The sequence below is a fragment of the Hyla sarda genome, chromosome 7, assembly GCF_029499605.1.
Source record: "Hyla sarda isolate aHylSar1 chromosome 7, aHylSar1.hap1, whole genome shotgun sequence".
NCBI classification, from domain to species: Eukaryota; Metazoa; Chordata; class Amphibia; order Anura; family Hylidae; genus Hyla; species Hyla sarda.
This window is the reverse complement of record NC_079195.1, coordinates 20,823,851-20,850,781: the sequence shown is the minus strand read 5'-3', so window position 1 is coordinate 20,850,781 and position 26,931 is coordinate 20,823,851. Positions and strand designations below refer to the sequence as shown.

Below are 26,931 nucleotides of genomic sequence, written 5' to 3'. Positions count from 1 at the left end.
TATATACCCAGGTTATACCAGCATGGTCCATATCACTATATATAGGAGATATATAACTTATACCAGCTGTGCATATATAATTATATACAGTATATACCCAGGTTATACCAGCATGGTCCATATCACTATATACAGGAGATATATAACTTATACCAGCTGTACATATATATTATATACAGTATATACCCAGGTTACACCAGCATGGTCCATATCACTATATACAGGAGATATATAACTTATACCAGCTGTACGTATATACAGTATATACCCAGGTTATACCAGCATGGTCCATATCACTATATACAGGAGATATATAACTTATACCAGCTGTGCATATATAATTATATACAGTATATACCAGGTTATACCAGCATGGTCCATATCACTGTATACAGGAGATATATAACTTATACCAGCAGTACATATATCATTATATACAGTATATACCCAGGGTATACCCGCATGGTCCATATCACTATATACAGGAGATATATAACTTATACCAGCTCTACATATATAATTATATACAGTATATACAGGTTATACCAGCATGGTCCATATCACTATATACAGGAGATATATAACTTATACCAGCTGTACATATATAATTATATACAGTATATACAGGTTATACCAGCATGGTCCATATCACTATATACAGGAAATATATAACTTATACCAGCAGTACATATATCATTATATACAGTATATACCCAGGGTATACCCGCATGGTCCATATCACTATATACAGGAGATATATAACTTATACCAGCTCTACATATATAATTATATACAGTATATACAGGTTATACCAGCATGGTCCATATCACTATATACAGGAGATATATAACTTATACCAGCTGTACATATATAATTATATACAGTATATACAGGTTATACCAGCATGGTCCATATCACTATATACAGGAAATATATAACTTATACCAGCTGTACATATATAATTATATACAGTACATACCCAGGATATACCAGCATGGTCCATATCACTGTATACAGGAGATATATAACTTATACCAGCTGTACATATATCATTATATACAGTATATACCCAGGGTATACCCGCATGGTCCATATCACTATATACAGGAGATATATAACTTATACCAGCTGTACATATATAATTATATACAGTATATACAGGTTATACCAGCATGGTCCGTATCACTATATACAGGAGATATATAACTTATACCAGCTGTACATATATAATTATATACAGTATATACCCAGGTTATACCAGCATGGTCCATATCACTATATACAGGAGATATATAACATATACCAGCTGTACATATATATTATATACAGTATATACAGGTTATACCAGCATGGTCCATATCACTATATACAGGAGATATATAACTTATACCAGCTGTACATATATAATTATATACAGTATATACCCAGGTTATACCAGCATGGTCCATGTCACTATATACAAGAGATATATAACTTATACCAGCTGTACATATATATATTATATACAGTATATACCCAGGTTATACCAGCATGGTCCATTTCACTATATACAGGAGATATATAACTTATACCAGCTGTACATATATAATTATATACAGTATATACCCAGGTTATACCAGCAAGGTCCATATCACTATATACAGGAGATATATAACTTATACCAGCTGTACATATATATTATATACAGTATATACCCAGGTTATACCAGCATGGTCCATATCACTATATACAGGAGATATATAACTTATACCAGCTGTATATATATAATTATATACAGTATATACAGGTTATACCAGCATGGTCCATATCACTATATACAGGAAATATATAACTTATACCAGCTGTGCATATATAATTATATACAGTATATACCCAAGTTATACCAGCATGGTCCATATCACTATATACAGGAGATATATAACTTATGCCAGCTGTACATATATATTATAAACAATATATACCCATGTTATACCAGCATGGTCCATATCACTATAACAGTGCTCTCTGCTGACACCTCTGTCCATGTCAGGAACTCCCCAGAGCAGGAGAGGTTTGCTATGGGGATTTGTTCCTTTGCTGGACAGTTCCTGACATGGACAGAGGTGTCAGCAGAGAGCACTGTAGTCAGACAGAAAATAAATTAAAAAAGAAAAGAACTTCCTCTGGAGCATACAGCATCTCATAAGTACTGGAAGGATTAAGATTTTTAAACAGAAGTAATTTACAAATCTGTTTAACTTTCTGGCATCAGTTGATTAAAAAAAAAAAAAATCATAAATTCCACCGGAGTACCCCTGTTGGCTGTACCCACCGATTTTGTCGGGGCAACCAAACATCAGATGTGTGTGGTGGACTCAAGACTTTGCCCTAACAGATGATGCCCCTACTTAGGAACCTCTGCATTCTATAGCTACACCCCTAGTGCTCTGGACTTTAAAGGGGTACTCCGGTGGAAAACATTTGTTTTTAAATCAACTGGTGCCAGAAAGTTAAACAGATTTGTAAATTACTTCTATTAAAAATTCTGTACCCAGTCTGTATCAAATCTATATCCAGTACTTTTTAGCAGCTGTATGCTACAGAGGAAATTATTTTCTTTTTGAATTTCTTTTTTGTCTTGTCCACAGTGCTCTCTGCTGACACCTGATGACTGTATCAGGAACTGTCCAGAGCCTGACACAGACAGTTCCTGACATGGACAGAGGTGTCAGCAGAGAGCACTGTGGACAAGACAACAAAGAAATTCAAAAAGAAAATAATTTCTTCTGTAGCATACAGCTGCTAAAAAGTACTGGATACAGATTTGATACAGACTGGGTACAGATTTTTTTAATAGAAGTCATTTACAAATCTGTTTAACTTTCTGGCACCAGTTGATTTAAACAAAAAATGTTTTCCACCGGAGTACCCCTTTAAATATTACATAGTAGGTACAGTATATAAATAGGATATAGTGCACCGACCATACCTGTTATGTGTAGGTATAGCACAGAACTGTCGGAGCCAAGGTTGTTGTCTACTTGGACCAGAACTCTGAAGATGCCCACGTTCTGATAGACATGCTTGATGCCATCTTCCGTGGCGCTGAGGTTAGCGTAGGAAGCTGCTATACCATCGCCAAAGTCAACTTGAATGTTCGTTTTCTGAATATCTCCCTAAAAAAAGAAGAATGGTTAAGGTAAGTATAAAGAACTGAATGACGTACATACAATTAAGACAAGCAAAGTGTCTCATCTCATCGCAAATCTGTACTGGCCAAAGTTGGGAAGTTGGTAGTGAAGGCGAAAGGGGTCCGCAAAGGGAAGGAATGGGGGCAGAGATGTAGAAAGTAAGTTAGATAGTGGGACCAATGGTAAAGTAAGGATAATAAAATAAATGGTTAAGTAATGATAATAGAAGCCATAAATTAATGAAAATAGACAAAAAATGTATATAAACCTTAGGTACTAAAAGAAGAAAGCAGAAGGATATATAGAAGAGGACAGCAGAACAAATCCAATAGAAGTATGGGGAAGGAATGGAGATCTATGGTATGCAGAATTTAGGGGAAATTATTTCAGAAGACAAACTGTTCCGAACACTGGAGGCGGTGCCGGGAGCTCGTGACATCATAGCCCTGCCCCATCATGATGTAATGCCCCACCCACTGAATGCAAGTCAATGGGAGGGGGCGTGACGGCTGTCACGTCCCCTCCTATAGACTTGCATTCAGGGGGCAGGGTGTGATGTCATGAGGGGGCGGGGCTATGCCATCACGAGCTGCCGGCTCCAGTGTTCGGAACAGTTTGTTCCAAATGCTGAGCAGCGGAGTACCCCTTTAACGGTAGGCAGACATTGTAATAGAGCAGGAGAAAATGCTATCAGAATGCTTGGGTGTATAGGGAGAGGTATTTGCTGTAGAGGGAAGTGCTCATGGATGTATAAGGAGAGATATTAGCAGTAGAGAGGGAATTGCTCATGGGTGTATAGGGAGAGATATTAGCAGTAGAGAGGGAGGTGCCCATGGGTGTATAGGGAGAGATATTAGCAGTAGAGAGGGAGGTGCCCATGGGTGTATAGGGAGAGATATTAGCAGTAGAGAGGGAGGTGCTCATGGGTGTATAGGGAGAGGTATTATCAGTAAAGAGGGAAGTGCTCATGGGTCTATAGGGAGAGGTATTGGCAATAAAGATGGAAGAGCTCCTGGGTATATAGGGAGAGGTATTAGCAGTACAAAAGGAAAGTACTCATGGGAATATAGGTGTATAGCACTAGTGAGATCTCACTTGGAGTATTGTGCGCAGTACTGGAGACCGTATCTCACAAAGGATATAGATATTTTGGAGAGAGTTCAGAGAAGATGCTAAACTAGTACATGAACTGCAGGAAGAAAGAAGAGACAGAGGGGATATGATAGAAACTTTTAAACACATAAAGGGAATCAAGACAATAAATGAGAAGAGGAGATAAAAAAAATAAAAAAAATACAACCATAAGAAGACATAGTTTTAAATTAGAGGGGCAAAGGTTTCTGCAGTAATATCAGGAAGTATTACTTTAATAAGAGAGTAGTGGATGCATGGAATAGTCTTCCTGCAGAAGTGGTCGCTGCAAATACAGTGAAGGAGTTTAAGCATGCATGGGATAAGGGATAGGCATAAGACTATCCTTCATATAAGATAGGGATAGACATAAGGCTATCCTTCATATAAGATAGGTACAGGCATAAGGCTATCCTTCATATAAGATAGGGATAGACATAAGGCTATCCTTCATATAAGATAGGGATAGACATAAGGCTATCCTTCATATAAGATAGGTACAGGCATAAAGCTATATTCATACAGTATGAGATAGGGATAGGCAAAAGGTTATGCTTTATATAAGATAGGGACTGACATAAAGGCTATCCTTTATATAAAATTGGGCGAGGGACTATATTGGGCAGACTAGATGGGACAAATGGTTTTTATCTGCTGACACATTCTGTGTTTCTATGTTCACCTAAGGTACTGGCCCCGTAAGAGTATAACGGCTATGATGAAAATATATTGTGGATATTGGGTCCCAGACATATTGTACATATTGTACATTGCAGATGAGCTGCTACTGTACTGGAGAAGGAAGCAAGGAAATGGAAAAAAAAATCAATAAAAAGAGAAGAAAGATGCAAATAAGACAATAAAATATAAAAAAAATGGAAATATATGGAAGATTCTTAGGAGGGAAATAAAAAGATGGATATAAAACTTTAACCAAAATGCGCTAGAAAGCACTCAGAGAGGAAGAAAGGCATAAGACGGGGAAAGAGAGACAAGGAGAGATGACCTCCCTGGATATGAATAGGTATATCTGGGCTAAACTAGAGGCTGAGAAGTGGGTTTAGAGGAGCAGAACCCAAGTCACCTGAGCGTCTACAAGTGGTGCCGTCACCTGAAAGACTACAGGTCTACAAGTGGTGCCGTCACTTGAAAGACTACAGGTCTACAAGTGGTGCCGTCACCTGAGACTACACGTCTACAAGTGGTGTCATCACCTGAGAGACTACAGGTCTACAAGTAGTGCAGTCACCTGAGAGACTACAAGTCTACAAGTGGTGCCGTCACCTGAGAGACTACAGGTCTACAAGTAGTGCAGTCACCTGAGAGACTACAAGTCTACAAGTGGTGCCGTCACCTGAGAGACTACAGGTCTACAAGTAGTGCAGTCACCTGAGAGACTACAAGTCTACAAGTGGTGCAACCACTTGAGAGACTACAGGTCTACAAGTGGTGCCGTCACCTGAGAGACTACAGGTCTACAAGTGGTGCCGTCAACTGAGAGACTACAGGTCTACAAGTGGTGCCGTCACCTGAGAGACTATAGGTCTACAAGTGGTGCCGTCACCTGAGAGACTACAGGTCTACAAGTGGTGCCGTCATCTGAGAGACTAGAAGTGGTACTGTCACCTGAAAGACTACAGGTCTACAAGTGGAGCTGTCACCTGAGAGACTACAAGTGGTGCAGTCACCTGAAAGACTACAGGTCTACAAGTGGTACCATCACCTAAGAGACAAGTCTACACATAGGGCAGTCACCTGAGAGACTACAAGACTACAAGTAGGGCAGTCACCTTAGAGACTACAGGTCTACAAACGGTGCTGTCATCTGAGAGACTACAAGTGGAAACTTTAAAAAAGAGTGAAACCACAAATAGAGGAGATTCAACAGACCAGGGGCACAACTGAGCTGTATTTGTTTGCTATGGGAAATCATATTTTTGTGTCTCAAACAGATGGATAAATCTGGGCCTATTAGTGGAGGCATGATCTAGAAAACTATAAGCAGAAGGTCATACCCAGGAGACTACAAGTGATGGTGTTATCTAGAATACTACAGATTAAGGTGTTACCTAGAATACTACAGATGATGGTGTTACCTAGAATACTACAGATGATGGTGTTACCTAGAATACTACAGATGATGGTGTTACCTAGAATACTACAGATGATGGTGTTACCTAGAATACTACAGATGATGGTGTTACCTAGAATGCTACAGATGATGGTGTTACCTAGAATACTACAGATGAAGGTGTTACCTAGAATACTACAGATGATAGGGTTACCTAGAATACTACAGATGATGGTGTTACCTAGAATACTACAGATGAAGGTGTTACCTAGAATACTACAGATGATGGTGTTACCTAGAATACTACAGATGAAGGTGTTACCTAGAATACTACAGATGAAGGTGTTACCTAGAATACTACAGATGAAGGTGTTACCTAGAATACTACAGATGATGGTGTTACCTAGAATACTACAGATGAAGGTGTTACCTAGAATACTACAGATGATGGTGTTACCTAGAATACTACAGATGAAGGTGTTACCTAGAATACTAAAGATGATGGTGTTACCTAGAATACTACAGATGATGGTGTTACCTAGAATGCTACAGATGATGGTGTTACCTAGAATACTACAGATGAAGGTGTTACCTAGAATACTACAGATGAAGGTGTTACCTAGAATACTACAGATGATGGTGTTACCTAGAATACTACAGATGAAGGTGTTACCTAGAATACTACAGATGATGGTGTTACCTAGAATACTACAGATGAAGGTGTTACCTAGAATACTACAGATGATGGTGTTACCTAGAATACTACAGATGAAGGTGTTACCTAGAATACTACAGATGATAGGGTTACCTAGAATACTACAGATGAAGGTGGAACCCAGGAGACTACAGATGATGGTGTTACCTAGAATACTACAGATGATGGGGTTACCTAGAATACTACAGATGAATGTGTTACCTAGAATACTACAGATGAAGGTGGAACCCAGGAGACTACAAGTGATGGTGTTACCTAGAATACTACAGATGATGGTGTTACCTAGAATACTACAGATGAAGGTGTTACCTAGAATACTACAGATGATGATGTTACCTAGAATACTACAGATGAAGGTGTTAGCTAGAATACTACAGATGATGGTATTACCTAGAATAATACTGATGAAGGTGTTGCCTAGAATACTACAGATGAAGGTGTTACCTAGAATACTACAGATGATGGTGTTACCTAGAATACTACAGATGAAGGTGTTACCTAGAATACTACAGATGAAGGTGTTACCGAGAATACTACAGATGAAGGTGGAACCCAGGAGACTACAGATGAAGGTGTTACCTAGAATACTACAGATGAAGGTGTTACCTAGAATACTACAGATGATAGGGTTACCTAGAATACTACAGATGAAGGTGGAACCCAGGAGACTACAGATGATGGTGTTACCTAGAATACTACAGATGATGGGGTTACCTAGAATACTACAGATGAATGTGTTACCTAGAATACTACAGATGAAGGTGGAACCCAGGAGACTACAAGTGATGGTGTTACCTAGAATACTACAGATGATGGTGTTACCTAGAATACTACAGATGAAGGTGTTACCTAGAATACTACAGATGATGATGTTACCTAGAATACTACAGATGAAGGTGTTAGCTAGAATACTACAGATGATGGTATTACCTAGAATAATACTGATGAAGGTGTTGCCTAGAATACTACAGATGAAGGTGTTACCTAGAATACTACAGATGATGGTGTTACCTAGAATACTACAGATGAAGGTGTTACCTAGAATACTACAGATGAAGGTGTTACCGAGAATACTACAGATGAAGGTGGAACCCAGGAGACTACAGATGATGGTGTTATCTAGAATACTACAGATAAAGGTGGAACCCAGGAGACTACAAGTGATGTTATTACCTAGAATACTACAGATGAAGGTGTTACCTAGAATCCTACAGAGTATGGTGTTACCTAGAATACTACAGATGATGATGTTACCTAGAATACTACAGATGATAGTGTTACCTAGAATACTACAGATGAAGGTGTTACCTAGAATACTACAGATGAAGGTGTTACCTAGAATACTACAGATGATGGGGTTACCTAGAATACTACAGATGATAGTGTTACCTAGAATACTACAGATGAAGGTGTTACCTAGAATACTACAGATGATAGTGTTACTTAGAATACTACAGATGAAGGTGTTACCTAGAATCCTACAGATGAAGGTGTTACCTAGAATCCTACAGAGTATGGTGTTACCTAGAATACTACAGATGAAGGTGTTACCTAGAATACTACAGATGAAGGTGTTACCTAGAATACTACAGATGATGGTGTTACCTAGAATACTACAGATGAAGGTGTTACCTAGAATACTACAGATGATGGTGTTACCTAGAATACTACAGATGAAGGTGTTACCTAGAATACTACAGATGAAGGTGTTACCTAGAATACTACAGATGAAGGTGTTACCTAGAATACTACAGATGAAGGTGTTACCTAGAATACTACAGATGAAGGTGTTACCTAGAATACTACAGATGAAGGTGTTACCTAGAATACTACAGATGAAGGTGTTACCTAGAATACTACAGATGATAGTGTTACCTAGAATACTACAGATGATAGTGTTATCTAGAATACTACAGATGAAGGTGTTACCTAGAATACTACAGATGATAGTGTTACCTAGAATACTACAGATGATAGTGAATAAAAGCCACCACTAGAAATAAAGGTGTTACCTAGGAGACTACAGATGGAGGTGTTACCTCAAAGACTACAAGTGAAGTTGTTACCTAGGAGACTACAAGAGAAGTTGTTACCTAGGAGACTACAAGTGAAGTTGTTACCTAGGAGACTACAAGTGATGGTGATACCTAGGAGACTACAAGTGATTGTGTTACCTAGGAGACTACAAGTGATTGTGTTACCTAGGAGACAACAAGTGATGGTATTACCTAGGAGACAACAAGTGATGGTGTTACCTAGGAGACTACAAGTGATGGTGTTACCTAGGAGACTACAAGTGAAGTTGTTACCTAGGAGACTACAAGTGATGGTGTTACCTAGGAGACTACAAGTGATGGTGTTACCTAAGAGACTACAAGTGATGCTGTTACCTAGGAGACTACAAGTGAAGTTGTTACCTAGGAGACTACAAGTGATGGTGTTAACTAGGAGACTACAAGTGATGGTGTAACCTAGGAGACGACAAGTGATGGTGTTACGTAGGAGACTACAAGTGAAGTTGTTACCTAGGAGACTACAAGTGATGGTGTTACCTAGGAGACTACAAGTGAAGTTGTTACCTAGGAGACAAGTGATGGTGTTACGTAGGAGACTACAAGTGAAGTTGTTACCTAGGAGACTACAAGTGATGGTGTTACCTAGGAGACGACAAGTGATGGTGTTACGTAGGAGACTACAAGTGAAGTTGTTACCTAGGAGACTACAAGTGATGGTGTTACCTAGGAGACTACAAGTGAAGTTGTTACCTAGGAGACTACAAGTGATGGTGTAACCTAGGAGACTACAAGTGATGGTGTTACCTAGGAGACTACAAGTGATGGTGTTACCTAGGAGACTACAAGTGAAGTTGTTACCTAGGAGACTACAAGTGATGGCGTTACCTAGGAGACTACAAGTGATGGTGTTACCTAGGAGACTACAAGTGATGGTGTTAACTAGGAGACTACAAGTGATGGTGTTACCTAGGAGACGACAAGTGATGGTGTTACGTAGGAGACTACAAGTGAAGTTGTTACCTAGGAGATGACAAGTGATGGTGTTACCTAGGAGACTACAAGTGATGGTGTTAACTAGGAGACTACAAGTGATGGTGTTACCTAGGAGACGACAAGTGATGGTGTTACGTAGGAGACTACAAGTGAAGTTGTTACCTAGGAGACGACAAGTGATGGTGTTACCTAGGAGACTACAAGTGATGGTGTTACCTAGGAGACTACAAGTGATGGTGTTACCTAGGAGACTACAAGTGAAGTTGTTACCTAGGAGACTACAAGTGATGGTGTTACCTAGGAGACTACAAGTGATGGTGTAACCTAGGAGACGGCAAGTGATGGTGTTACGTAGGAGACTACAAGTGATTGTGTTACCTAGGAGACTACAAGTGATGGTGTTACCTAGGAGACTACAATTATCTACTATTACACAATCTAATATGTATTTACTCCCTGACCACAGAGGTTATTGTAAGTGGTGCAGTCACCTGAGAGACTATGGGGGGGGGGGGGGGGGGGGGATTTATCAAAACCTGTGCAGAAGTTGACCATTGCAACCAATCAGACTGTCTCTTTTATTTTCTGGATGTTTTTTTTTTTCTGTAAATGAAAGAAGCGATCTGATTGGTTGTGTTGGGCAACCGGTCGGCTTATTTTTCTCTCCCCATTGCAATAAACTAACAAGCTGCCCCCCCCCCCCCCCCCTCAGGGTTCCCTTCCCAACGTTCCCCTTATTGGGGGTTTTGATGTCACTTCCCGGTTGTCTGGTCCGGTTCCAGCTCTTCTCCGTTTAATGGTGCAGCATTGCGGAGAGACATTTTATATGTTTGCAGCAGAAATAATAAAGGATTTCTGTGCCTGGATGTCAATAAGAAATAATAAGTCCCTGCTTTTATTATTGGTTTTGCGCACAGATTGTGAAGAACAAATCTGACTATTCTTCCCCCTGCGCAGCGTCTATTAATTGGAGCCGATACAGGAAAGAGAAATCTTTATTGATCATAAAAGTTATAGATTTTTTCCCCTACGACGCTATTGATTATAACTGCACCTGAAATATTCATGAAAAAGCCAAATCATATTTTTTGGAACTAAACTTTGTGTTTTCTTCACACTTAAAAGATCCGAGTCCAAGACCCCGAATAATCAGAGCAGGACGTAAAGAGCAAAACCGGCAGTAAAAATTATTCATAGGATATTCAGAGAACGTAATCAATATCAGTGTAATGACTGTAACAGGAAGGATCTGCACACAGCCCTGTCCAAGAGGGGTTCACCCGGACATCCCATAGGAGTCACTATCCTGTACCCCAAATGTCACTATACTGTACCCCAAGTGTCATTATCCTGTACCCCAAGTGGCATCATCCTGTACCCCAAATGTTATCATTCTGTACCCCAAGTGTTATCATCCTGTAACCTAAGTGTTATTATCCTGTACCCCAAGTGTTATCATCCTGTACCCCAAGTGTCATCATCCTGTAGCCCAAGTGGCATCATCCTGTAGCCCAAGTGTTATCATCCTGTAGCCCAAGTGTTATTATCCTGTACCCCAAGTGTCATCATCCTGTACCCCAAGTGTCATCACCATGTACCCCAAGTGTTATCATCCTGTACCCCAAGTGTCATCATCATGTACCCCAAGTGTTATCATCCTGTACCCCAAGTGTCATCATCCTGTACCCCAAATGTTATCATCCTGTACCCCAAGTGTCATCACCCTGTACCCCAAGTGTCATCACCCTGTACCCCAAGTGTCATCACCCTGTACCCCAAGTGTTATCATCCTATACCCCAAGTGTTATCATCCTGTACCCCAAATGTTATCATCCTGTACCCCAAGTGTTATCATCCTATACCCCAAGTGTCATCATCCTGTACCCCAAGTGTCATTATCCTGTACCCCAAGTGTCATTATCCTGTAGCCCAAGTGTTATTATCCTGTACCCCAAGTGTTATCATCCTGTACCCCAAGTGTCATCATCCTGTACCCCAAGTGTTATCATCCTGTACCCCAAGTGTCATCATCCTGTACCCCAAGTGATATTATCCTGTACCCCAAGTGTTATCTTGCTGTACCCCAAGTGTTATCATACTGTACCCCAAGTGTTATTATCCTGTACCCCAAGAGTTATCATCCTGTACCCCAAGTGTTATCATCCTGTACCCCAATTGTTATCATCCTGTACCCCAAGTGTTATTATCCTGTACGCCAAGTGATATTATCCTGTACCCCAAGTGTTATCATCCTGTACCCCAAGTGTTATTATCCTGTACCCCAAGTGTTATTATCCTGTACCCCAAGTGTTATTATCCTGTACCCCAAGTGTTATCATCCTGTACCCCAAGTGTTATCATCCTGTACCCCAAGTGTTATTATCCTGTACGCCAAGTGATATTATCCTGTACCCCAAGTGTTATCATCCTGTACCCCAAGTGTTATTATCCTGTACCCCAAGTGTTATCATCCTGTACCCCAAGTGTTATTATCCTGTACCCCAAGTGTTATCATCCTGTACCCCAAGTGTCATCATCCTGTGCTCCAAGTGTCATCATCCTGTACCCCAAGTGATATTATCCTGTACCCCAAGTGTTATTTTGCTGTACCCCAAGTGATATTATCCTGTACCCCAAGTGTTATCATCCTTTACCCCAAGTGTTATCATCCTGTACCACAAATGTTACCATCCTGTACCCCAAGTGTTACCATCCTGTACCCCAAGTGTTATCATCCTGTACCCTAAGTGTCATCATCCTGAACCCCAAGTGTTATTATCCTGTACCCCAAGTGTCATTATCCTGTACCCCAAGTGTTATCCTGTACCCCAAGTGTTATTATCCTGTACCCCAAGTGTTATCATTCTGTACCCTAAGTGATATTATTCTGTACCCCAAGTGTCATTATCCTGTACCCCAAATGTTATTATCCTGTATCTCAATTGTTATCATCCTGTACCCCAAGTGATATAATCCTGTACCTCAAGTGTCATCATCCTGTACCCCAAGTGTTATTATCCTGTACCCCAAGTGTTATCATTCTGTACCCCAAGTGTTATTATCCTGTACCCCAAGTGTCATTATCCTGTACCACAAATGTTATTATCCTGTATCTCAATTGTTATCATCCTGTACCCCAAGTGATATAATCCTGTACCTCAAGTGTCATCATCCTGTACCCCAAGTGTTATTATCCTGTACCCCAAGTGTTATCATTCTGTACCCTAAGTGATATTATTCTGTACCCCAAGTGTCATTATCCTGTACCCCAAATGTTATTATCCTGTATCTCAATTGTTATCATCCTGTACCCCAAGTGATATAATCCTGTACCTCAAGTGTCATCATCCTGTACCCCAAGTGTTATTATCCTGTACCCCAAGTGTTATCATTCTGTACCCCAAGTGTTATTATCCTGTACCCCAAGTGTCATTATCCTGTACCACAAATGTTATTATCCTGTATCTCAATTGTTATCATCCTGTACCCCAAGTGATATAATCCTGTACCTCAAGTGTCATCATCCTGTACCCCAAGTGTTATCATCCTGTACCCCAATTGTTATGAACCTGTACCCCAAGTGTTATTATCCTGTACCTCAAGTGTCATCATCCTGTACCCCAATTGTAATCATCCTGTACCCCAAGTGATATTATCCTGTACCTCAAGTGTCATCATCCTGTACCCCAAGTGTTATCATCCTGTACCCCAAGTGTTATCATCCTGTACCCCAAGTGTTATCATCCTGTACCCCAAGTGTCATCATCCTGTACCCCAAGTGTCATCATCCTGTAACCCAAGTGTTATCATCCTGTACCCTAAGTGTCATCATCCTGTACCCCAAGTGTTATTATCCTGTACCCCAAGTGTCATTATCCTGTACCCCAAGTGTTATCCTGTACCCCAAGTGTTATTATCCTGTACCCCAAGTGTTATCATTCTGTACCCCAAGTGTTATTATCCTGTACCCCAAGTGTCATTATCCTGTACCCCAAATGTTATTATCCTGTATCTCAATTGTTATCATCCTGTACCCCAAGTGATATTATCCTGTACCTCAAGTGTCATCATCCTGTACCCCAAGTGTTATCATCCTGTACCCCAAGTGTTATCATTCTGTACCCCAAGTGTTATTATCCTGTAGCCCAAGTGTTATCATCCTGTACCTCAAGTGTCATCATCCTGTACCCCAAGTGTCATCATCCTGTACCCCAAGTGTCATCATCCTGTACCCCAATTGTAATCATCCTGTACCCCAAGTGATATTATCCTGTACCTCAAGTGTCATCATCCTGTACCCCAAGTGTTATCATCCTGTACCCCAAGTGTCATCATCCTGTACCCCAAGTGTCATCATCCTGTAACCCGAAGTGTCATCATCCTGTAACCCAAGTGTCATCATCCTGTACCCCAAGTGTCATTATCCTGTACCCCAAGTGTCATTATCCTGTACCCCAAGTGTTATCCTGTACCCCAAGTGTTATTATCCTGTAACCCAAGTGTTAGCATCCTGTACCCCAAGTGTTATCATTCTGTACCCCAAGTGTTATTATCCTGTACCCTAAGTGTCCTCCTGTACCCCAAATGTTATTAACCTGTACCCCAATTGTTATCATCCTGTACCCCAAGTGATATTATCCTGTACCTCAAGTGTCATCATCCTGTACCCCAAGTGTTATCATCCTGTACCCCAAGTGTTATCATCCTGTACCCCAAGTGTTATCATTCTGTACCCCAAGTGTTATTATCCTGTAGCCCAAGTGTTATCATCCTGTACCTCAAGTGTCATCATCCTGTACCCCAATTGTAATCATCCTGTACCCCAAGTGATATTATCCTGTACCTCAAGTGTCATCATCCTGTACCCCAAGTGTTATTATCCTGTACCCCAAGTGTTATTATCCTGTACCCCAAGTGTTATCATCCTGTACCCCAAGTGTCATCATCCTTTACCCCAAGTGTTATCCCGTACCCCAATTGTTATGAACCTGTACCCCAAGTGATAATTTCCTGTACCTCAAGTGTCATTATCCTGTACCCCAAGTGTTATTATCCTGTACCCCAAGTGTTATCATCCCGTACCCCAATTGTTATGAACCTGTACCACAAGTGATAATTTCCTGTACCTCAGGTGTTATTATCCTGTACCCCAAGTGATATTATCCTGTACCCCAAGTGTCATTATCCTGTACCCCAAGTGTTATTATCCTGTACCCCAATTGTTATGAACCTGTACCCCAAGTGTCATTATCCTGTACCCCAAGTGTTATTATCCTGTACCCCAAGTGTTATGAACCTGTACCCCCAAGTGTCATCATCCTGTACCCCAAGTGATATTATCCTGTACCTCAAGTGTCATCATCCTGCACCCCAAGTGTTATCATCCTGTACCCCAAGTGTTATCATCCTGTACCCCAAGTGTCATCATCCCGTACCCCAAATTTATGAACCTGTACCCCAATTTATAATTTCCTGTACCTCAAGTGTCATTATCCTGTACCCCAAGTGTTATTATCCTGTACCCCAAGTATTATTATTCTGTACCACAATTTTTATGAACCTGTACCCCAAGTGTCATTATCCTGTACCCCAAGTGTTATCATCCCGTACCCCAATTGTTATGAACCTGTACCACAAGTGATAATTTCCTGTACCTCAGGTGTTATTATCCTGTACCCCAATTGTTATTATCCTGTACCCCAATTGTTATGAACCTGTACCCCAAGTGTCATTATCCTGTACCCCAAGTGTTATTATCCTGTACCCCAAGTGTTATGAACCTGTACCCCCAAGTGTCATCATCCTGTACCCCAATTGTTATCATCCTGTACCCCAAGTGATATTATCCTGTACCTCAAGTGTCATCATCCTGTACCCCAAGTGTTATCATCCTGTACCCCAAGTGTTATCATCCTGTACCCCAAGTGTCATCATCCCGTACCCCAATTGTTATGAACCTGTACCCCAATTTATAATTTCCTGTACCTCAAGTGTCATTATCCTGTACCCCAAGTGTTATTATCCTGTACCCCAAGTATTATTATTCTGTACCCCAATTGTTATGAACCTCTACCCCCAAGTGATATTATCCTGTACCCCAAGTGTTATTATCCTGTACCCCAAGTGTCATCATCCTGTACCCCAAGTGTCATCATCCTGTACCCCACGTGTTATCATCCTTTACCCCAAGTGTCATTATCCTGTACCCCAAGTGTCATTATCCTGTACCCCAAGTGTCATCATCCTGTACCTCAAGTGTCATCATCCTGTACCCCAAGTGTTATCATCCTGTACCCCAAGTGTCATCATTCTGTACCCCAAGTGTTATTATCCTGTACCCCGAGTGTTATCATCCTGTACTCCAAGTGTTATTATCCTGTACCCCAAGTGTTATTATCCTGTACCCCAAGTGTCATCATCCTGTACCCCAAGTGTTATTATCCTGTACCCCGAGTGCCATCCTGTACCCCAGATCTTTTTACAAAACCAGTATTATGTATCTCATTCTATCCAGATGACGGCCTGCACCCCTTGGCACCATCTATGTGTAGTAAGAAAAGTTCCTTCACTTCTGGTTAGTTTGCTCCTGACTCGTTATCCCTGACGTATCAGTTTTACACGAGATAAAGCACAATGTCAGCTAGTAATATAAACATATTCCCTACTACCCATAGATCTGTATTTTACAGTCATTCCCTTACATTTCTGCCTTTTGCACCCTATTTTTTTGCATTAATCTGTCACCCGGCGAGCTGCAGACTCAGCAATCTTTACACAAATATTAATCTCTTTTCTGTATTCGCATTAATCTTAATTCCCTCCGCCGGGTAATTGCTTATCTCTGGCTACTATTTCTTCATACAGTAATTGGTCATTGATTAGTGAGTCTGGCGGTATAAATAACAGCCGTGCGGACAATGAGGCCCCCTCCCCCCGCCGCGTGGCGGATCACGCGCGACGCCGCTTAGTGCCTTATTTTACTTGTCGCATGCAATTCTGGATCCATCCATTTTTCATACTCCCGATGACCATAGTAGTAACCTGCTGCAAATGGACTCTCTGTCACTAGGCGGTAATGGTTAATAATCGCAACAACATGAGGATTATTAAATTGTAATAAGTACAGAACATTAAATATGCAAAGCATTCTGGGAATCAGCTGTAGAATCGAGCCGTTTTTCCGTCTTGTTCTCTCTGTTGAAGGGGCACTACACTTCGTTACTAGTGTTGAGCACGAATATTCGTAATGCAAATTTGCATTCATCATTTTTATATCGGCACTTTGCGATTTCGTGAATATTTAGAATATAGTGCTATACATTCGTAATGATGAATATTATTATTATTATTTTTTTAACAAGCTAATTTTTATGCAAATTTGCAAGGAAAATTTGTATAAAAAAGTGAACGAACATAGCGAATATGCGAATTTCACGAACATAGGATGAATAATCATCAATAAATTTGTGAAATATCGCAAATTCCAATATGGCCCCTGCTGCTCATCACTATTCATTACAAACCTGCTTCATAGACTAGTGCAGTGTTTCCCAACCAGGGTGCCTCCAGCTGTTGCAAAACTACAACTCCCAGCATGCCCGGACAGCCATCACAGTGATCATCCCTCCCTGCTTCCAGCTTGTGGTGTAAACAAGGCTCCAATACTAGTTACTGTGTCAGACTGGTGGGCGCACGGAAATTTGCATGTGCGAATATTCGCGCATATTGCTCCCTCCCTGCTCCCTGCTTTTATCATGCAATATTGCTCATTCGCATGCAAATTTTATGGTGAATGCACATGCACATGCAAATTTTATGGCATATAGTTAAAAAAAAAGGCCGCAAATATTGTGAATATGCAAATTTTGCAGATATATGACAAATATTCGTCCGTAAATTTGCGAAATATTGCAAATTCGAATATGGCCTATGCCGCTCAACACTAGTTTTTACAAGGTTTTCACACACTGTTGCTGGTATTTTGGCCCATTCCTCCATGCAGATTTCCTCTAGAGCAGTTATGTTTTGGGGCTGTCGCTGGGCAACAGGGACTTTCAACTCCCTCCAAAGGTTTTCTATGGGGTTGAGATCTGGAGACTGGACACTTCAGGACCTTGAAATGCTTCTTACAAAGCCATTCCTTCATTGCCCGGGCATTGTGTTTGGAATCATTGTCATGCTGAAAGACCCAGCCACGTTTCATCTTCAGTGCCCTTGTTGATGAAAGGAGGTTTTCACTCAAAATCTCACAATACATGGCCCCATTCATTCCTTTCCTTTGCACGGATCAGTCGTCCTGGTCCCTTTGCAGAAAAACAGCCCCAAAGCATGATGTTTCCACTCCGATGCTTCACAGTAGGTATGGTGTTCTTTGGATGCAACTCAGCATTCTTTCTTCTCCAAACACGACGAGTTGAGTTTTTACCAAAAACATTCTTCCAATCCTCTTCTGGATTATCCAAATTCTCTCTAGCAAACTTCAGACGGGCCCAGACATGTGCTGGCTTAAGCAGGGGGACACGTCTGGAACTGAATGATTTGAGTGCTGGTGGCGTAGTGTGTTACTGATGATAGCCTCTGTTACTTTGGTCCCAGCTCTCAGCAGGTCATTCAGGTCCCCCCCCCCGTGTGGTTCTGGGATTTTTGCTCACCGTTCTTGTGATCATTTTGACACCATGGGGTGAGATCTTGCGTGGAGCCCCAGATCGAGGGAGGTTATCAGTGGTCTTTTATGTCTTACATTTTCTAATAATTGCTCCCACAGTTGATTTCTTCACACCAAGCTGCTTGCTTATTGCAGATTCAGTCTTCCCAGCCTGGTGCAGGTCTACAATTTTGTTTCTGGTGTCCTTCGACAGCTCTTTGGTCTTGGCCATAGTGGAGTTTGGAGTGTGACTGTTTGAGGTTGTGGACAGGTGTCATTTATACTGATAACAAGTTCAAACAGGAGCCATTAATACAGGTAACGAGTGGAGGACAGAGGAGACTCTTAAAGAATAAGTTACAGGTCTGTGAGAGCCAGAAATCTTGCTTGTTTTTAGGTGACCAAATACTTGTTTTCCACCATAATTTGCAAATAAATTCTTTAAAAATCAGACAATGTGATTTTATGGATTTTTTTTTATCATTCTGTCTCTCATAGTTGAGGTTATAACCTATGATTAAAATTACAGCCTCTCATCTTTTTAAGTGGGAGAACTTGCACAATTGGTGGCTGACTAAATACTTTTTTGCCCCACTATAGCCATTTACAAGCCATACCTCTTCTAGCTGTAGTACAAAGGTGACATTGTGTCCTTGTTCTGCAGTCAACTTTCCATCCAATGTGGTGACTCGGAGACCTCGCGGAGCCTTCCCTGGACATTGCTGAGGTTTTGCTGTATACTGTTCTCTGACACCATCTGTGCAGTTGTTGGATACAACCTTTCTATAACTAAAACAGCACAATACAATATATTATAATACATACAATACAGGTCTATTGTGCCAACAAGAAAACACTCTACAATTTCTCAAAATTATCAAATTGTCCACCTCTTCGAGAAATCACCAGGTAGTAAAACTGAAACATATGAAAATAAATATGACTGTAGAATCAGACTACACAGGGTGTATTTGTAGTCTGTTACCATGGAAATGCCAATACTGTCTGTAACAAAGTTGATACATTTTTACTAGTTTAGATGCAGTGGTGGACATATTGAAATATAGGAAACTACTACATTTGTATAATAGCTACATGAAGTACCAAGAGAGGGTGCATAGCTGTACAATAGGTTAACACATACCCCTCTCCACTAAAAGTCTTCTTAGCTAGTTTTAAGAGCCAGGAGAAGTCACATGACTCATACTCAATCCTGTTTCACAGTTTTTGGCCTAAAAAATTATCCTTTTGTTGGGTTATTTAGTGACAATAATTTTACCAAAACTTAAAGAGGTACTCCGCCCCTAGACATATTTTCCCCTATCCAAAGGATAGGGGATAAGATGTCTGATCGTGGGGGTCCTGCCATTGGGGACCCCCGTGATCTTGGCTGCGGCACCCCAGACATTCGTTGCACTGAGCAAACTTTGCTCCGTGCCGGATGACTGGCGATGCTGGGGGAGGCTCGTGATGTCACGGCCGTGCCCCGTTCATGATGTCACAGCCATGACGTCACGAGCCTCCGGCGCTGCACCCGACGCTCTAAACAAATTCGGGTGCAGCAAGGAGATTGCAGAGGTCCACAGCGGCAGGACCCCACTATCAGACATTTTATCTCCTATCCTTTGGATAGGGGCTAAGATGTCTAGGGGCGGAGTACCCTTTTAAGGTAGTTTTATGTGCCCATTAATTCAGGGTGTATTCATACTATTGATATATATATATATATATAGAGAGAGAGAGAGAGAGAGAGAGAGAGAGAGAGAGAGAGAGAGAGAGAGAGAGAGAGAGAGAGAGAGAGAGAGAGAGATTTTTTTTTTGCAAATTACTAATTCTTTAAGAGTTCAATAAAAAAAAAAACATCCCAATATTGCTATGACAGGATTTATCACCTGACAACTGCTTTATCAGTGAGTACAGAGCTTCTGAGCAGTTCTCTGTTTGTCCTGTAGAAGAGTAAATCATGTAATTCTGATAATAACCAAGTAACGATCAGTGTATGTCTGTGAAGTTACTTATCTAGTAACATTTAGAAAATACTGTAAGACATTGAATACAATATGGCAATAACAATGATCCATGTGGTAATGTTTACCTACCCGGTGCTGTTTAGATAACTTTGCCCGAGACTGCAATCTTTGGATAAGAAGGATGGGTTGTACCAAAACGCAGGCAGACACTGACCATTGCTGTGTCGTTCATACCCATAGTCACTAAAAGCAAAGTGGAGATCATTTAGAAGAACATTAAATTGCATATTTGCCATTAAAAACAAGCTAAAGAAACACTTTGAGGAACACTTCTACTCAACAAGAAGTATGACCTAATAGGAAAGAGGGTGTGGATTGGTGGGAAGCAGCATGGCCGAAGGTGTAATGCAGTGTACCATTGTCCTTGTGTCCTGACACAGACTGATACTGACAGAATTAAAGGGGTTATCCAGGAAAAACCTTTTTTATATATATATATATATATATATATATATATATATATATATATATCAACTGCCTCCAGAAAGTTAAACAGATTTGTAAATTACTTCTATTAAAAAATCTTTATCCTTTCAGTACTTTTGAGCTTCTGAAGTTAAGGTTGTTCTTTTCTGTCTAAATCCTCTCTGATGACACGTGTCTCGGGAAACGCCCAGTTTAGAAGCAAATCCCCATAGCAAACCTCTTCTAAACTGGGCGTTTCCCGAGACGCGTGTCATCAGAGAGGACTTAGACAGAAAGGACTTTAGAAGCTCATAAGTACTGAAAGGATTAAGATTTTTTAATAGAAGTCATTTACAAATCTGTTTAACTTTCTGGAGCCAGTTGACATATGAAAAAAAAGTTTTTTTCCTGGATAACCCCTTTAAATGGACAGTTTCAGACTATGTGCAGACAAAAGATAAGTAAAAAGGAGGTGCGCTCCTAGTGAAATACTGCGGGTGGAAGGGTTCAGGGGTGCAAATAGTTGCACCTTACCGTGTAGTGTTGTACTTAGAGTACAACACCTTGATTAACATGTAGACTCGCTTGTGGAGTGGTGTAGGAGAGGTGGCAGCCTCGGCGTCCTTTCCCGTAACCACAGGGTACGGGTTGGAATAGAATAGGATAAAAATTAAAAATTTTTAAAAAATAGGACTGTCCAGATGGCGCCTTCCTTGCAAGGATTAAAAAATGTTGCTGGCATGTTAAAAAGGCAATTTTTATTGGAATAAACTATATAAAATAATAAAAAAAAAAGGTGCAACTTAAAAGTTTTGAATTCCGGACCGGATTCTTCATCAGGCAGTGTGTGTTACAAAAAGAAAATGTACAAGGCTAAAGTGCCACCGGGTCACAGGTCATGGGGGAGGGTCCATGCAAAGTATAATGAGGAACATTAAAACAACATTTAAAAAAAAAAAATAAAATTAAAATATACAAATAGTAACAGTAGTTATTAAAAGAACATTGGGGGAGATTTATCAAAACCTGTGCAGAGGAAGAGTGGTGCAGTTGCCCATAGCAACCAATCAGATAGCTTCTTTCATTTTCCACAGGCCTCTAAAGAGGCCTGTGGAAAATGAAAGAAGCAATCTGATTGGTTGCTATGGGCAACTGCACCACTCTTCCTCTGCACAGGTTTTGATATATCTCCCCCCAATGTGTGTATATATTTGATACTTGAGAAGCGCATTTGGATGAAGTAAGCTGGTATGTTCCGCCGCGCTGGAGACCATTAATTTGCTGCCCACTATGGTCGGTGTTGTGCTTTTTTTTACCTTTTAAGATGTGGTATATGCGTGATTCACAGTAAATCTCTAGAGACATCAGTCAGTCTCTCAGTTTGGTGATGAGGTGCACGAAGTTCGCAGACCGAACACAGTAAGTTAGTATAAGCCGAGCATAGTAAGTTGTCAGCGCTCATGCGCAAGGTCCCATTCGATGCCGTGCACATAGGGTAAACTTAGAAGAGGGTCTCAGCGGTCGTGCGCAGGGGACCTCTCGATGCCGTGCACATAAGGTGAAGGGTATCTTTCTGGTCTATTCAAAATTTGTTTCTTATATCCTTACATAGTTAGTACGGTTGAAAAAAGACATACGTCCATCAAGTTCAACCAGGGAATTAAGGGGTAGGGGTGTGGCGCGATATTGGGGAAGGGATGAGATTTTATATTTCTTCATAAGCATTAATGTTATTTTGTTCCAGGAATGTATCTAATCCGGTTTTAAAGCTGTTAATTTTTCCTGTTGTGACCAGTTCCTGAGGTAGACTGTTCCATAAGTTCACAGTTCTCATGGTAAAGAAGGCGTGTCGCCCCTTAAGACTAAACCTTTTCTTCTCCAGACGGAGGGAGTGCCCCCTCGTCCTTTGGGGGGGGGTTTAACCTGGAACAGTTTTTCTCCATATTTTTTGTATGGGCCATTTATATACTTATATACGTTTATCATATCCCCCCTTAAACGTCTCTTCTCAAGACTAAACAATTGTAACTCCTTTAATCGCTCCTTATAGCTAAGATGTTCCATGCCCCATATTAGTTTAGTCGCGCGTCTCTGCACCCTTTCCAACTCCGCAGTGTCCCTTTTATGGACTGGTGCCCAAAACTGAACAGCATATTCCAGGTAAGGCCATACCAATGATTTATAAAGGGGAGTATTATGTCCCTGCCCCTCGAGTCCATGCCTCTTTTTATACATGACAATATCCTGCCGGCTTTGGAAGCAGCAGCCTGACATTGCAGCCTGACAAGTGGATGCCCAGACACTTAGTCTATCCAAGTCATCCTGTAACCTATACACATCCTCTATAGACTGTACCGTGCTACAAAGCTTGGTGTCATCTGCAAAGATAGAAACAGAGCTGGTTCCCAGAGCTGGTTTGATATATAGATTACTAACGATCTTGCGCACAGTGCTCCTTGATACCGGCCAACCAGGGAGAGGTTGTGTTAAAAGTTTGTTGTTACTCAGGGTTATTTGGCATTTGCTTGTTACTTGTGAAATGTGGTTACTGTTGATGTGTAGTATCCATTGGTTCTTCCTTGGAGCGATAAGAGAAGTGGGCACCTTTGTTAGTGTGTCCGACTGAAGCGCTGGAGACACATTTTCATGGGACCTCCTTTAGATACATTTTTCATTAGTGCTTCTGTGGATATAGCTGTTATGTGATATAGCCTTTATGTGATGTAACACAACCAAAGAATAAGTTGGCCAGCACTATTAATCCAAACTATTGTAAAAACCTGGCTTGCAGGTGCAGGCTGCTGGGCTAAATATACAGCAACAGGAGAATACAGCAGCACACTGCTAGCACAAAGATATAGATGAAACATGAGTATATAGATAAAACATGAGTATATAGATAGAACATGAAAAGCTATACAGCTGTAATGCAATAAATGAAGATATGAAACTATGAAATTATGAGGTACTTAGCTTGCAAATTTGGCGCCAAATAGCGTGGACCATCCCACCACGGTAAGGTAACCTCGGATGTTTCAGACCTCGCATGTCTGCTGTACTGTTCACACAGAGGCATATTCACAGTGTAGGGTCCGTCCCAGAATGAGGTCACCTTACCGTGGTGGGACGGTCCACGCTATTTGGCGCCAAATTTGCAAGCTAAGTACCTCATAATTTCATATCTTCATTTATTGCACTACAGCTGTATAGCTTTTCATGTTCTATCTATATACTCATGTTTTAACTATATACTCATGTTTCATCTATATCTTTGTGCTATCAGTGTGCTGTTGTATTCTCCTGTTGCATTATGTGATGTAGCTAGTCACAGAGGATAGCATAGGGTATGTGTTTGATTTGTCAGTCCGATTCATACTAGAGGCAGGTTGCATTACTCCTTACGGTGGTATTATAAATGGGAAGGTAATGACATTGTAAAACGGCATATTAGATATGATTGTATAGGGTATGAGTCTGAATTGTCGGTCCGATTCATAATGGAGGCAGGTTACATTAGACCATATGGGGGTATTATAAATGATAATTGATAAAATATTGACATGGTAAAATGGCATATTGGACAGGAAATCTGAAAGCTAATAAGGGAATAGGGAATTTGGATAAACCATGGTAACTACCGTAAGTGGTAACAAAATAGTATGGTGGATAGGGCAGATTAATGAATGATGATTATAGAATATACATATATGCATGGATGCATATATGAAATGGGGGGGGGGAAGGGGGGTGAATGAACTGAGTTAGGAATTGTAAAGATGGTTCAGATAATTGTTTCCACAATTTCGTTAATTATCTTAACCATCTATCTTGCTCCTGCTCTATACACTTCCTGACATGAACAGAGGTGTCAGCAGAGAGCACTGTGGTCAGACAGAAAGGAAATTGAAAAAGAAGAGAACTTCCTGTGGAGCATACAGCAGCTGATAAGTACTGGAAGGATTAGGATTTTTAAATAGAAGTAATTTACAAACCAGTTGATTTAAAAAAAAAAAAGTTTCCCACCGGAGTACCCCTTTAAGATAAATAACTAATTAAAAATGATGACAAAACTTTAGCAGAAAGTTTTAATACATTCCTTGAATTGGTAAGGCCGGGAGAATCCTCGCAGTCTGCATAATAGCATTTATCGACAAATTACTAAAGCAAGAATCTCTCTCCCAGTACCGCTGCGCCTGGGGGGACTTAATAATATCATTGTAAGAGCGCATTTTCCTGGTAACTGTCTGCAGACCGCTGGAGGGATTATAACATAATATTTTATTTCTCAAATTACATTCAACACCAGAAAGCAGAGCGTACAGGATACCTTTAATTCACCATTGATTTGATAGACTTCAGATGATACAGAGAAACTGCGGAATGAAACCTTATTATGCTAAAACATTTATCTTTCTTTATAGTTGTGTTTTCGCTTCCTGTTTGAAAGTCTGAAAGATTTATCTTTAAAGCTGCGCACAAAAAACCTCCTCCTGAAGAAGCTCTCCATGGGGTTACGTGACCGTATACAATTTTACACATAACCCCTGATGCTATCATTGGGCCCTGTGTTTTGTATCTGTGGGGAGCCCCTGTGCTACGTGACTCAGTGCAATAAGTCATTTCTATGACACATTTATAATAGTCATTGTTTACTATGTGAGATTATTACTACATTGTTTTGATTCCCTGGTGAACCTGTCTTATCCTACAAGGAAAACACGTCGGAGTCAATGAGATTGTAAATGTTTATTTGCTGACTATGTTAGCATGTAAAAAAGTCAAAGTCCCCGCATTCACCAAGAATGTTGAAAGGTTAATACCATGGTCCTAAGTTAGGACCACTCACTCAGATGCCTTCTACATCCATGGTGTTTGATGTATAGCTTTATCCTAACACGCTATTCTTTCATACTTAATGTGTTTCCCAAAAAGTGGGCCTCCAACTGTTGCAAAACTACAACTCTCAGCATGCCGGTACAGCCAAAGGCTGAGGTCAGGATATGAGGATGAGATACTGTATATGAGGTCAGGATATGAACACAAGAGCATCACTGTTGCTTTTCCTTTCCCACATAGGTTTAGGTAGGAAGACCAAGCAACTCTCGGTACTCAGCTAGTAACCGTATCCATACCACAGGACTGAAAAATACTCTATAGCAAGATGTCACTTTTATTAATTATTAGAAAAAATAAGATCCAAACATGTCCTCAAAAAATTAGCAACATTTTTTCCAAAAAGCCAAAAAATATAACACGGAATCTATCTACACTGCTCAAAAAAATAAAGGGAAAACTTAACATAATGTAACTCCAAGTCAATGACACTTCTGTGAAATCACACTGTCCACTCAGGAAGAACACTGATTGATAATCAATTTCACATGCTGTTGTGCAAATGGAACAGACAACAGGTGGAAATGATAGGCAATTAGCAAGACACCCCCAATAAAGTAATGTTTCTGCAGGTGGTGACCACAGATCACTTCTCAGTTCCTATGCTTCCTGGCTAATGTTTTGGTCACTTTTGAATGCTGGTGGTGCTTTCACTCTAGTGTTAGCATGAGGCGGAGTCTACAACCCACACAAGTGGCTCAGGTAATGCAGCTCATCCAGGATGGCACATCAATGTGAGCTGTGGCAAGAAGGTTTGCTGTGTCTGTCAGCGTAGTGTCCAGAGCATGGATGTGCTACCAGATGACAGGCAAGTACATCAGGAGACATGGAGGAGGCCGTAGGATGGCACCAACCCAGCAGCAG

General features: G+C 40.7%; 1 protein-coding gene and 1 long non-coding RNA gene across 5 annotated transcripts in view; one reads left to right on the top strand and one right to left on the bottom strand.

Annotated features, from left to right (window-relative positions):
- Positions 1-26,931, bottom strand: part of SORCS1 (sortilin related VPS10 domain containing receptor 1) — a 762,471-nt gene that overhangs the window by 72,113 nt on the left and 663,427 nt on the right. For all 4 annotated transcript variants that reach the window (XM_056530949.1, XM_056530951.1, XM_056530952.1 and 1 more), the window contains exons 17-19: positions 20,839-20,952; positions 19,357-19,528; positions 2,969-3,155 (exon numbers count right to left, since the gene is read on the bottom strand). In XM_056530949.1, the coding sequence (XP_056386924.1) occupies positions 2,969-3,155; positions 19,357-19,528; positions 20,839-20,952 (473 nt within the window). The remainder of the gene's footprint in view (positions 1-2,968; positions 3,156-19,356; positions 19,529-20,838; positions 20,953-26,931) is intronic.
- LOC130282586 (uncharacterized) overlaps positions 1-26,931 on the top strand; it is a 44,992-nt gene that overhangs the window by 10,521 nt on the left and 7,540 nt on the right. The gene's annotated exons all lie outside the window — the stretch shown is intronic.